Source organism: Poecilia formosa, unplaced genomic scaffold (genome assembly GCF_000485575.1).
Source record: "Poecilia formosa unplaced genomic scaffold, Poecilia_formosa-5.1.2 Scaffold70, whole genome shotgun sequence".
In the NCBI taxonomy this organism is placed as follows: domain Eukaryota; kingdom Metazoa; phylum Chordata; class Actinopteri; order Cyprinodontiformes; family Poeciliidae; genus Poecilia; species Poecilia formosa.
In genome coordinates, this window is record NW_006800009.1 from 2,009,812 (window position 1) to 2,023,797 (window position 13,986).

The 13,986-nt window shown below is 40.6% G+C and overlaps 1 protein-coding gene across 6 annotated transcripts in view; it reads right to left on the reverse strand.

Annotated features, from left to right (window-relative positions):
- Nucleotides 1-13,986, reverse strand: part of il1rapl1a (interleukin 1 receptor accessory protein-like 1a) — a 215,902-nt gene that overhangs the window by 11,584 nt on the left and 190,332 nt on the right. For all 6 annotated transcript variants that reach the window (XM_007555524.2, XM_007555522.2, XM_016673113.1 and 3 more), the window contains 2 exons: nucleotides 10,449-10,581; nucleotides 3,330-3,475 (listed from right to left, as the gene is read on the reverse strand). In XM_007555524.2, the coding sequence (XP_007555586.1) occupies nucleotides 3,330-3,475; nucleotides 10,449-10,581 (279 nt within the window). The remainder of the gene's footprint in view (nucleotides 1-3,329; nucleotides 3,476-10,448; nucleotides 10,582-13,986) is intronic.

Sequence of the window (13,986 nt, forward strand, 5' to 3'; positions counted from 1 at the left end):
GCACAAAAAAGCCGGACAAGCCGCAGAAGATTCGGAGCTCAGCTCAGAACAAAGCAGAATCAATCTTCAAAGACACAGGGCTCATAACGAGTTTGAGAAAAATGAGAGAGCACATTGCAGAAAAAAAAAAAGAAAATCTAATGAGAAATGGGCTTCATTTCCTTTTCATGGCACAGCAATGACACAGCTCTGCACTCTCGCCATCATCCGTAGTGGGACTGCAACAATCCCGGACATGGATGGCGGCATTTTCAAAACAACGGGTTTCAGATTTCTCATCTTGCCGTCAGTCGCCTCTCCATCTGGGTTCGCTGCCGTTTTTTCTTCCCTTTTCAGTTCATTTCTCTTCTCTATTATCGCCTCCATGTCTCCCCCGAGACCTGGCTTGGGAATGAGTTATGATGTGTATTAAAGCAGCATTTACCTGGTTGGCTCAGCTAGAACACGTTCACCTTTTATCTCTGTCACACTGTGGGCTTTAACAATGCGTGGCTGCCATGCCAGCTGCAATGCTCTCTCTATTTTGTCAGACAGAGCAAAGACACACATCTTCTCGTGCTGCAATAGAAACATTGCGAAGCAAAGAGATTTTACGTTAAATCTCGTCTGCCCTCAGTTAGGCGTTCGCGTTTTGTTTAAAATTATCTAAACCCAACGTTTATCTGGACAATATTATTTCAAGAATTTAAATACATTCATTATTCCATGTTTTAATTTGAGATACGTTATATTTTACAGTTCTGCCAGTCTTAAAATTAGTATAAAAAACGTGGTTAGCGAGGTCTTACCAATTAATTTCATGCATCAATCACTTATTGGCACCCCTTGCAACCCTTAAAATAAATACATCCAATAATGCTGTGGCAAAATGTCACTGATAAACTGAAAATAAAACGCACCTTTATGTTTCCTTCATTTCTGCAGCAAGGGAATGAGCAAATGGTTTACACAAAATGTCTCCTGCCAGATTTATTAAACCGCTGCTGTTGATAACATGTTCAGCCCACAGGTGTTCTGCAGGATGCATTTGTGAGACTGACACAAAAATAACAGACGGTCGATTTTGTACGTGATAAACCATTTCCATGTTGCTTTGGGCATATGTTTTGGATCATCAATCTGCTATTTATTTGCTATATCTTCAGTTTACTAAGAGATTTACAGATTTTTGTATGAAAAATTCCTTTTATTTTAACACTTTCACCAAGGTCAGGTTGCAAGGATTTTGGGTAACAAAAAAGTATCAGATATTTATCTTTACCAACCTCAATGGCGTAAGGTGTGGGGTCGTTTGCCAATGATTCATTGTTTGTTTCATGCTAGACCCTCTTGAAGTGTTTAGTCTGATCTCCACTTAAAGTCAAAATAGTTTGAGCAAAATCCAAATGTTCGTCATGTTGGACAGAGAATCGTTGTTTTTCTAGTTTAGCACCCAAACGACAAGTTGGCACGTAGAAAACGTCTAATTGTAATGGAGACTTGGTGACTCTAACAAGGTACCTTTTTAGGGAAGTTCTCCAAAAGCAAGCTCACCATTTTACTCACTTTCTATGGCGTCAAAATAAATGTGGATTCTCATTATTTGTCACAAAGTTGCTTTGAAGCTGCAGTATTATGTATTTTCTAGACACATAGAGCACATAGAGCCATTTTCTAAAACAGTCAAGTAAGTATGCTACTTCAAGTTGTTATAAAAATGTTGTATGTATAAACATGACCTAAAAAAGAAATTTAACTGCAATTTGATGCTTTGAAATTGACCTCTGTCTCTTTAAGAAGCTCCTACTCTTCCCGACTCGCCGCTTTCAGCACATCATCACAGCAACGTTTTATTTTATTGTTTACATCCGTTCGTAGGAGTTTTGGACTGAGAAGTAGTTCCTATGATGAGTTCAGCAGACTCACAGTTTGACCTGGTGTTTGTGGAAAAAGGCAGTACAAGAGTTTATGTACCTTTTAAAAACTACTGCTCTGAACGTAAAATAGATATTACACAAAAAGTTTACTTTGAGCTCCATCCTGACTTTTTGAGATGAATATTTGCCTTTTTTTAAAGGCATATTCTTATATTTATAAGGCATATTTTTAAAGGCATATTCTCTTGTGCTTTCCATTTTGAAGAGTGGAAAAGTAAGAAAAGTCTTGGAGTCGTGTCATATTCCCCCCCTGATCCAGTTGAAAATAAAAATATTTATTAAAGGTGATTTAATAAGTGGAGAACCAGCAATTTTGTATCGGAAAAAACTTTGTTAAAATTAAAGATTAGATTTTCCAAACATTTGCACAATACTGTGAAAAGCTTCTTACCCATATTTACCATGGGTGCAATAGGTGCACCATTGTGTTCAACAGCCCTATACACACTCCTTTGGTTAAAAAGTAAATCCAGTGAAAGTATATTTAGCTACTTCTATGTGACGATATTTTCCATATTTCTTGGAACTTTACATTTGAAAAGCAAAAGTATTGTTGTTGGAAATGTGTTCAAATGTGCATTCCATTGTCTTCTCCCATAATTGTAAAACATCTGGCTGATTACCACCAATTATCTTCTCTCCTGGATTTGTTAAAGTCCCACTGACCGACACTCGCCATCAAATCCTTTGGAGATACACGGAAAGGCAGCCCGCAGTGTCGTTAGACCTGCCGCAGGGCTTGTAAGTGATATGCTCTTTGAGAAAACAAAAAAACAACAAAAAAAAACAACAACCATGAAATAAACATCAAGATCTGGATGAGAGAGACAGAGAAAGCTCGACTTTGCATCCCTCTCCTTTTGCAAAGAGAGTTAAATGAAGCCATCTGCGGTCCGCAAAGACCACTCAAACGAAACTGGGCTGTCTACAAAGGATGATCACAGAGAAAGAGATTAAAGCGGGGAAACAGACGTATAAAGACTTAAAATGTAATTGTATGCTGGATGTATTGGCCTGTTGGGAAAAGCTGCAGACCAATTTGCTGTTTAAACAGCCATCAAATTACCTCTCTTGTGGGGTGACAGCTAGAGCATGAAAACAGCTTCAGACAAGTCATGCAAGAGAGCCAAAATAGCTACAAAGCTGCTGGTGCAAACACAGAAGATAAGACAGTACCAAACGCAATCATGAAGTTTGGGTAAATATACACAAACCGACGGAAAAAAAAAAAAAAAAGGAGAAAATGTTTGATGAAATGATGCAGCCGCCTTTGATTATTTTATTTAAGAGCTGATGCAAAATATCTGGTGCAGTGAGACTGTGAGCAAAAAAAAGCAGAATTGTTTGAGGGAAAAAAAATTAGAAAGATATTAGTTTTTTAATTTAAAATGGGAAATAGCCAGTAGTTCTTACCCCGCCTGAAGATCTGAATGGTGGCGTTGATATGGCCGTGACTATTTTCCACGTGACAGGAATAATTTCCTAAATCCTCCTCCTCCAAAGACTCAATAGTCAAGGAAATCGCCACTTCCTGCTCTCCGAGATGTTCCCTGACAAGCCTGCAAAAAAACAAATACACAAACAGAGATCAACGATACGTCCTTCGCTTCACACTTTTGAAAACGGATGATAAAAGATTATTTAGGTAGTTTTGATTGATGGATCAGCCTGGATTTTTAGTCCAAAGTTTACTGTAACCATGGAAGTAAAACGGAGGGGCCTCCAGATTATGAAACCTTGGGTTCATTTCCGAAGGGGGTCAAGTACGTTTGCATGTGTTTTAAACATCTGGAGGCAGCTCACAAATGTGTCCCCTCAGATATTTTTGAGGGAACTGGGGGTTGATAATATTGGCTGTATGAATTCAAAGTAAAAGGAGCGTCTACCATCTTAGCATGAAGTTGCTCTTGTTCCCCGAGGTGTTGGACTCAACCAGATCTGCCGCACGTGGCTTATGTTGTTTGTGGTTTTCATGGGCAGGACCTCAAGAGGTATTAGTTGAAAAGGCGGTCTGGCCTGGGAACCTCAGGCTCACGTCCCAATGGTTTGCGGATGATTTATTTATGCCTGGATCTTCAAGTCATGCATGGCTTTCAGCCTGCATTGGAGCAGCAAGCAGAATGCCAAGTAACCAGAATGAGTTTGCCTAATACAGAGATTGAAGAAGAGCAGCCGGTCCTCGGCTCGAGTCAGCCGAGGAGGTTTTGGGGTTGGATGTTTGAGGTTTTGGGGTTGGACCCCAGCAGGTGAAGCCCCTGGGCAGAGGCAGAACCTGCTGAAAGGACTGTATGCCCCTTTTGGCCTGGGCATGCCTTGGGATCCCACAGAAACAGTTGGTGAGTGTTGCTTGGGAGAGCGACACCTTAGCATCCCTCCTCCACCTGTTGCCCATGTGACTTCAGACATTGATGGATGGATCGGTCCTGACCGCTACATGGATCTTAAGCTTTACGTAACATCTCAAGCTATGTGGCACGAAGGCATCCAATTGGAAGACCCCCATTTCTGTTTTGTTTAGCACTTCATGGAATGTTAATTTCTTTCCTCTGCACTAAAAATATGTGAGCAGTGAAAATCAATAAGGGATCTTCCTGAGCTTGTGTGTGTGTGTCGGGGGGGGAATCAAATAATGGCGATGAGAAGAAATTCTTTTTATAGCGGCTGCCATGGTAACGGCAAGAAGGAGAGAAAGTAATATTCCATAAAGTAAATGAGTGCCCCACCATCCTACCCCCCCACTGCTCCCCCGCTGGGCTGCTTGAGCCTGATGGAGTAGAGAAAAGGGAGACGACGCTCGCTCATACCTCAGACACACTACTTAGCCCACTTTTACAGCACCCTCAGCACAAATGATGCGACAAAGGAAACAAAGCACAAATGAGAAAGCGCGACTCCGCTGTTTGTGTGCGTGTGTGTGTGTACGTCTGCATCATTCGCCATGATGAGAAGGAGGAGCGGGATGAGGGCAGAGTGTTTGCGTGTGCCAGCTCGAGTGTATTTGGGAGGAACGGAGTGGGGGAGAGGAGAGGTAATGACTCTCAAGAATCTCACTTCTCTTGCCTTCGAGCCGATAAACCGCACACAAGGACGGCTTGTTGGAGAGATTTTGTCAACTGTAATTGAAAATGTATCACGAGTGAGGAGAGAGTTTAAGGCAGGGCTGCTGATCCTGAAGTTGTTGTGCTGCGGGAAGAAGGGTGGACTTAAGATGAAGACGTAGGAATAATTCATGTCTCTCTCAGGGGAGTGATGCCCACTTTGAAGCCTCTCATTTCACATAATCACACCGTGGGCCTGCGAAGGGAGTTTTCTGTTCTAGGAGCTGGTAGAAAATGACCACCTGGGCCTCAAATGGAGATCTTGTGGGGACTTGACGTGGGAAACAGGGTTGATGGGTTTATACAGAGGGGAGCTAAAACAAGTTTTGCTACTGCACATGATGGTGGAGGTAACAGGTGCAAGTAGGATAATTAATTTGCTCTCAAATGTATTGGTCAAATCACTCTTAACTGAATAAAAGGTGTCAAAAAATTTCAGAAACTTGCAAGAAAACATCAACCAAAGTATCAAAAAAGTCAAAGCAGGATGAAATAAACTTTGAAGCAATGACTGTAAAAAATATTCAGAAGAATTTGATGAAATCAGAGATTTTATTCTGTCACACGCAGATGAGCTGAAAAACCAATAAGTTCTCCCAGAGAGGCTGAGATTCAGACTGATTCTCCTCTTTTTATTATCTCCAAGAGACCTCCGCCCAGCAGTTTGGCAAACACTCTTTCTCTCATATTTCAAGGACTTCTTGGAACAGCAAATCCATAATGCTACATGAAGTGAAAGGTCCTTCTGCTGCCCCCTCCTCCTCCTCCTCCTCCTCCGCAGGTTGTGAGAGCTTGCACTCCAGTGGTGGCCTTTTGAATAACTTTAAATGGTGGTTGTTGTTGCAGCAGATGTTCAAGTACCATTAGCAGCACAAACACTTTTTCACAAACATTACCGTTGAGTTGGGGATCTTGTCCTAATGCGACAAAAGGGTTAGAGCATATCTATCAATCTAAGCTGCAGAATTAACTGAATTGTAATAGTTACTTAAATAACAAGTTTAAATACATAATCCAAGTAATTTAATCTTTTTTTAAAGAGGTAAGATAAGGTAGGGTAATTTCATTTACATAGCACATTTTTAGTGATAAGACAATTCAAAGTGCTTAATATGAATTGGAAGGAAATACAAACAAAAACAACAAACCAAAAATAAACAAACAGGTAAAAGTACAGAACTAAACATCGAGTTCCCCATATTTAGCAAGAATAAGAATAAGTAGTCTGAAATTTATAAACTAATAGGAGGTCCATTCTAAGTTTGTTCTAGATTTGTAATCTAAAAGGATTTTCTATAGGCCTTACAAGTTTAATGCTAAATATTGATCTAAGGTAGTTTCTCTAGATAAACTAATAGGAGTTTCTCTGGATTGTAAGTTTGCTCTGGGTTGAGTGAAGCGTCTTCTGGATCTTTTTGGTCTAATAGGTTTTATTCCTGTTCTGGGTTGAGAAGTTGTAGGAGGGATGTTATGTATTTTTTGCATTATTTGAGCATACTTCCGCCTATGAGTTGTTGTGAAGTGTGAGCAGCATGGTGTTGCATTGTGCGGGGGGAATGTCAGGGTTTGGGGAGAAATAAGGATTGCTGCAATTTGCTGCGCGATGGTAGGAGTAAGACAGCTCTTCTGATGTCGGAACCGAGTCGTCACGGTTTTGGAGCGAACGGTAGAGAGAGTGAGAGATCCAATTCCTCGATTACTTGTAAAAATATTCTATAGAGTACTCAATTACTAAAATATTCTTTTACAGCAGCCCTACAGATTGCTTTGAGGTGTTGAAAATGCAGCATATTTTAAAAAATGACTAAATACATTTGACTTTGCTTCACAGCCATTTTTCTGACACCTTGAAATTGGCTTCCGTCTCTTTAAAAAACTTCACCACTCACAATGTTTATCCTTTCTTACAACTATTTATTTCCATCCATCCAGCGGCTCATTTTCTTTATGCTATGATTCATATCTTATAATCATAACCGAGGGCTGGAAAGTTTATGTAAGCAGGTCGGATGATGCCGTAGCCTAAACAGGACGATTGCATGACGAACATTTTGTCAACTTCAATTTCCTTTGTTCGAATCACAAACAATACCACAGTGCTCGCTCGCTTAGCGACGAATTTCCACCTCACCCACTGCTTTCATGAGCTCACCTGCGAAACACCAACACAAAGTGCTCAATAATTTATCGACCACCTACTTCATTATGCTGAAGCCAGATTTGTTTTGTTAATTTATTAATCTCTGCATGCTATGCTAATGTCCAGCCAACCGTGCCGCGATAACGGAGGCAGTCTTGTCCCCGTGGCACAAATGAGAATTTATGGGCTCAGGTTACCACAGAAATGAACTCCCGTCTCCAAAATCAATAGGCCCTGAGTTGGGTAAATAAACGCCTGCAGAAACCCGAAGCAGCTCAAGGTTTGACTGCTGACAAGTCAGCAATAAAACCCGACGTGTCAGACAGATGACAAGATGTTAACCCTTTCGAAGGAGACACGTTATCATATCAGGGGCACAGAGTTTAACCTCATGCAGTGTACAGATTAGTTCAGCTTTATCTTCCATCTTTTTTTCCTTCGCCCCCTGTGGTTTTCCTGGCTTCATCTCTGGCTACGTGTGTATGGAAATAGAATCAAAGCAGGATTCGAGAAAGCCCAGGGTATCAGCTTCAACAACAGAGAACGGATGATTGAATATATTATTGATCTGCTGCATGAAGTCCGGGTATGAATTATTGAGCAGAGAAGCCCTCAGCCTTTGAGTGTGTGGGGAGGGGGGGGATCTTGTTGTCAGGGAGTAATAGAGGAAGAGAGAAGCAAAAGGCTCTGCTTAAACTGCAATTTGTTTCTCCCGCGTGCGTGCATCAACGCAAGAGAAAACTCATCATCGCAGATGCGTCTTCGTTAACGTTGCTCCGCAGCGACTTGGAACATGTTTCCTGCATCCATCTACTTCTTCTGCGTTCTCTCCTACCCTGCTGTCCTCCTCCTCCTCAGGTCCTCACGGCCCATCTGCAGCAATAGGTAGTGCAGAGAAGGAGAAAGTGTGTTGCAAAAAAAAAAAAAAAAAAAAAAATAGTTAACAATCAGAAGGAGCTGCATCCTCTGCAAACAGCCCTGATGGGAAATATGCACCGGGATGATACACTATAGACTTCTTTACATGTTTTAAGGAGGAGGGATTGACATGAAGATACTCTTGTTTTAAAGGAAAGAAAGTTTAGAGGCTGCAGTAAAATAAAACCAAACGGTGCGAAGCTCATAAAGAGGAGCTCGGCATTATTTTTTTAAAGATGCGATATACCACTAGTGGAGAGTAGCAAATGTGTTCTTGTTCTGCTTGTCAGAGAGAGACTTTATGACAAAACATTCATCAACGTATATGCTCTGGACCAAATTCACTACAAACTGCACAAGTATTTTTTTCCAGGTGAAAAAAGCAAAAAAACAAAACAAAACTTAAAATTTGGGATGATCTGCTTGCCAGTGTTATATTATGCCGAGATTTAGAAAAATTATAGTTTCAAAACTGCTAAAATACCCCACCATGTATTTCCTGCAGTTTAAAGTGTGAAGCATTTTCTCTGCAGTGCTGCCCCTCCCCCATTGTTTGTAGCACAATGCTAGTCAGCTGGCTTAAACGAGACGACAATTTTCTGTCACTTATGAAGAAGGAAGATTCGGCTGCCTTGAAATGCTTCTGGTCGCAAAAGAAAGTAGAAGAGCGATGAAGCAAAATCTTAAAGAACATTTATCTTATTAAAGAAACACTGCTCAAAGCATCTTTGTTAAGCTGACTGCAGGGTTACACAAGCAGATAACCTGACTAATGAGCCATCTATTATCAGTCTTGTTATACTAGAGTTACTTTTTAAATAGAGGAATTGAAGAGACAAAATGTTCTGAACTATTAACCTGCCTGGCTTCTAACGTGCAACTAAAAATCTTGACCACAACCATTTTATTCTTGATCATAATTCTTGCACTTTTTTTTTTCTGCAAAATTTCATTTCTGTTATTTCTTTTTTTTTTTTTTTTAACTCCATGGCATTGAGCTTTGGTCCCATATTCACAAAGAATCCTAAGACCAATATTATCTCTTAGTGACGTCATTTTAGGCGAGTTTCTGCAATTCTGAGATTTTTTTCTTTCTGAATTTTACCTCAGTAGGATAAAAGTAATGCACAAAGAATCTTAAGAGATCGTAATGTGACAAAATGTCACGAGAGGTGACCTTTTCTGAGCCTAAGAGTTTATTAAGCTTCCTGTAGACCCAGGGGAAAGCAAGGTGGATATCACTGCAATGATGCAATGGGTGTTTCCCGTCAGCCTGTCAGTTCCTGAAAATACAAATAAATAATAAAATAATATAATAAATAAATAAAACTCGTAAAAGCGCAAGTGGAGTCAGTCCGACCCCTCCGAGACTCCTGAAGGGTTAACTGGGTAAGGTAGTGAAGAGTCTGACAGAAAGGAGAGATATCCTTCGTTACCTGGACAGAACTGAGCCAACAGCAGGCACTGCTCCTTATCCCGATTGGTTTTCATGTACTTGCCACTTTTTTCTGTTGGTCGTTTCACCAGATAAACACAGTGAACTGCTGACAGATGAGCGTCGCATGAATCAAATGTAAAAAACGGTTATGAAACAGATGATGTAGTAAAATGACCAGCATGGCGAAAAGTTGCGACAAATATATGAGGATATAAACAAGACGTGATCAAAAAGTGTTGATGCTGTGTGGCAATTCATTTTATTTAAGTTTCACCGTCATCACATTTTTCTAAGTCAACTCTATGATGGGTAAATTTCCATCTACTGATTACTGCGGGTGTATTTGTGACATGAGTAAATTTAATTATTGAAAGAAAAAAAAAAACACGAGTGTTGAGAAATAACTGTTAAATTATTTCTTAAGGTAAAATTTGCTCCCCACTGGAATTAAAGTTGGGATTTTCTATGAGAAATTACGCCACATTTTAAGATGTTTGACACATTTTCATCAGGATTGCACGGCATGTGACCTCAACGTGTAAGGATCTAACCAGCATGGCGCCACATCAAACAGAAAGTAATTTTCCCTCCTTATTCATGACTCTTTTTCAGTTTATAAAGAACCAAAAAAAAAAAAAAAAAGTGTCAAAACAAATGAGTAATGATCCATGACGAGTTTCAAGTCTGTGCACAGAGTTCACAGAATAGAGAAACAAATTAAAAGCAGAAGCTGCTTTAAAGGCGGGGGAATAAATCTCTTGTCGGTTTACTTTGGTCTACACAATTTAGAGCTAATGGGCTAAAACGTGCAAAAACTACTGGTATTGTCATTTAGTCCTTTGTGGCAAATTTGTCCACATCTGCCTTTAATTCCTCATTACTGCTGAGCTGAGGGGGGGGGAGGGGAATGACTTGGAGCAAAGTTGTGTGTTCCTTACTTGATGTCACTTTCCTGGACCCTCTCTTCGTCCAGGTCCTCTATGAACTTCTCGCCCTTCATCCAGTAGATAAGCGGGCTGGCGTCTCTGCTGTAGCCAAAAAATGCTCTGCATGTGAGGTTCAAAGCGCTTCCTGCGGAAAGAGGAGACAGGCTGTCACTTTCGAGAGTTCCTGCTGTCTTGTTACAGGTGACGTGTTTATGCGCAGCCTGGAAAAAAAAAAATAATAATAATCAAAGACAGTGCTACTAACACAGATGCTCATTATGATTAAGAGGTTTGACATATATTTTTTTTTTGTTTACACCCACGCATGCTTCACAAAATTATTACACATGGAGACAAACTGATGCACAAATGTCATAACTTTCGGTGGAGACAATCTGTCTGGAAAATGTTTTGATTTTTCTGACGTAAAAAAAAAACCTAAAAAACAAGTAAACAGCATTGACCACACGGGGGCACTCAAGAGCCACTCAAATTCCCCCCTTAGAGACCGGTGTCATACGAGAAAATAGGGATTTGAGAGAAGACACACGATAACATTATTTTATTTGGAGCTGCTGCTGGGTGCGAGGGAAGGTCAAGAGTCAACAACTGCAGTTTGCAGGGAGCTGATCTGTGGAAGAGGGAGTAATTGTCTCTGGCGAGTCAATGGGATCTTTACTCTATGAATGAACGGCTAAAAAGAGAGAGGGCAAGTATTCACGCGGACTGTCACTTCAGCCCCAATTAAAAAAGTTTCACGAAAACTCCTGGTATTGTTAAGTTAGTCGGGGGAGAAGAGAGATGTTAAAATAAATAATGAGTCCAGGGTGAAGAAAATGTGATAAATTATAAAACCATATTTCACATGAAGCACCTCTGTGAGCTGATCAGAGCTGGCATTAGCAGGACTTTTTTTTTTTTTGCCTCTGCTCATGCTCGACTGTTAATGCAGTTGAACTAACTATGCACGGTTGAAACAGAGCATTCGCATGTTCGCCTTTTATTCCATGAAAGGGACCTGGGGTGCAGTCAGCACATGTTGCATGTAAACAACAGCTGATGAGCATCGCCCTCTGTAACGTTTTCAGTGTAACGTTTCCCGTACTCTCCTCTGGGAAAGAGTGAGGGATCTGAAATGCTTTTGAATACATACCTTGCAAATCTATTCCTACTTCAAACCTCTTGACGTTTTGATACACAGTAGCGAGATTTCGTATGGTAGACCAACACAAAACCAGCACAACTATTGCATTTTCAGCTGCTGCTGGTCACTTGTGCACTCCAATATGTCAACTAAACCAAATCTATTGAAAAGCCTGTTTACCCGCTCACCTGGTACTGCACCAAAAACACTAAGTGCAACTTCCTTCTTCACGAAATGTAAACACAAATGGAGTAACGTCAGAGTTTTGCTTTTGACAAAAGACCATGAGCCGTTTTTCCTGCTAAACTCTAGACTGGCGTGTTTGTTTTAGATGAGTTTAAGCAGAATGCCCCGCGCTGCAGCCCTCCTTTTGGAGCGGTCTCTCCCGTCTTCATATGTGCATTCAAACCTCACCAGAGTTCACTTCAACCATACCAAGACCAAGGATTCACATCGCCCCAAATTAACTTGTTTCTTTTAAACAATGCCTACCTTTGTATAAATAAGCTTGCTCACACTTATCACAGGTGTTTTGGATTCAGGTTTTTACAGATGCACTCCATGTTGGGCTGCAGTCAACATAAAATGAATCTTGTATTGTGCTTTTCTGAAACGTATGTTTGTCTGTTTGATTTCTCTGTCTTCCATTATTTTCTCTCTTTCTGTAAGTTTAGAAGCAGACTTGTTATATTCACTTTCATGCATTATATTCTTCCCTCTTTACAATCATGTGCTACTTTGAGTTCAATCCCAGTACAAATACTTTAAATTGTTTTCTGAAATGTGACTAAATGTGAAGAGTTGGGGAAACAATAATCATTTTGCAAGGCACTGAATAGACATATTGATTTTACTTTATTTGCTGTATTACTTGGAATCAGTCACATAAAACAATCTATGGTGGAGATTTAATTATTTCCTTTTGTGTTTTATTTGAAGATCAATAGCAACACAACGTGGAACAAAGAGGAGAGAGAAAAATAACTCAAACATTACAAAACGTAAGGAAACATTCACAGCTTAGTTGGCAAATGTGCATATATAAATGCATAGACATTTTCACTGTGCAGCTAATAGGGCTGCTGATTCATGATCAAGTCCAGTTGTACGTTTGCCAGAAAAAAAAATAAAATAAAATGGGAAGAATTGTACACCTACATCTGTAGACAACATATCAGTTTAAACACAGTCTTGTGCAACAATAAAAATAGTTATGTAAACACGCCTGATGAATAATCAATAAATGTGTTCTTCAGGTCATATATTCCTTTTTATTGGTCAGTGCAGACCAGTGCAGGCTGAATGCAGAGTCGTGTGTTCACTGAAACCCAAAGGCCCGCTGCTGTAGCCCCCAAACAAAGGCAGAAACAAAGAGTAGCCACCACAAGCACCATGTGCCTGCCATGCTCTTTGAGTTATGATCACTTCTCGACTACCGAGATTCATAAAAAACACAACAACAAAAAAAACACGACACGCACAGTGACTGAACATGTGCACGTCATGTTACCCTTTGCAGCATGGGATATGATTTTTATTCATTTTGTTGTTCCGAGTCGTCGTAAATTAAACAACCAGAACCGCAGAGACCCCGGCCGAGATTCAAGTAAACAACACATCGGAGCGTATACCTGTGTTTAATTCGAATTATTCACACTGCGGTGAGGACTAAATGTTTAATTTTTTCTTTACAAGACTGTTCCACGGCATTACATTACAAAAAAGGGTCGGCACAGTGCTGACAGCAGCATCTTTTCCCCCTCGTGGTGTACGCCGTGGCTGTATCGCTGGGTCAAACGCCTTCAGAGCAACAGAGGTTAGTTAAAAATAAATAAATAAATAAATAAATAAAAGTGTTCGTGTTTGAACCGAGGCCCCGTGTCCTCTGAGCTTTTCCTGTCTGCGACCAGGAGGTAGCTTCAAACGACTTCAGGAGGTCACCGGCAGAGCGGGGAAAGTTTTAAGATGTGCACGGAGGACACTCAGGACCGAAGAGATGGTACTCTCTGCGAGGAGCAAGGACTGACATTTCCAAAGTTCAACAGCCACTCTCAGCTTGGTATTTGTGCACAGCCAGGCTCTACAAAGGCTACATGCAGCACCTACAGAGTAGAGGCTCCCTGCACACGAGCACAGCTGCCTAATTACTTAACCGGACAATTAAACTGCATAAAATGTCTGATACACGAGACGGGGTCTAAAAAACCCCCAACAAAAACGAAACAAAACACTGTGCATCCTCTTTGATAATAAATCTGTTTGGTTTTCTCAACTGCAAATTAAGAATGTCACGCCGACAGCAGCAGCTGCTGCCTGCAGAGGAAGTCTCCACTGAGCTGCCTGGGAATCACAGGAAGCAGCAGAAACCCTCCTGCTGCCTTATTCTAATCCATACACATCACTTTC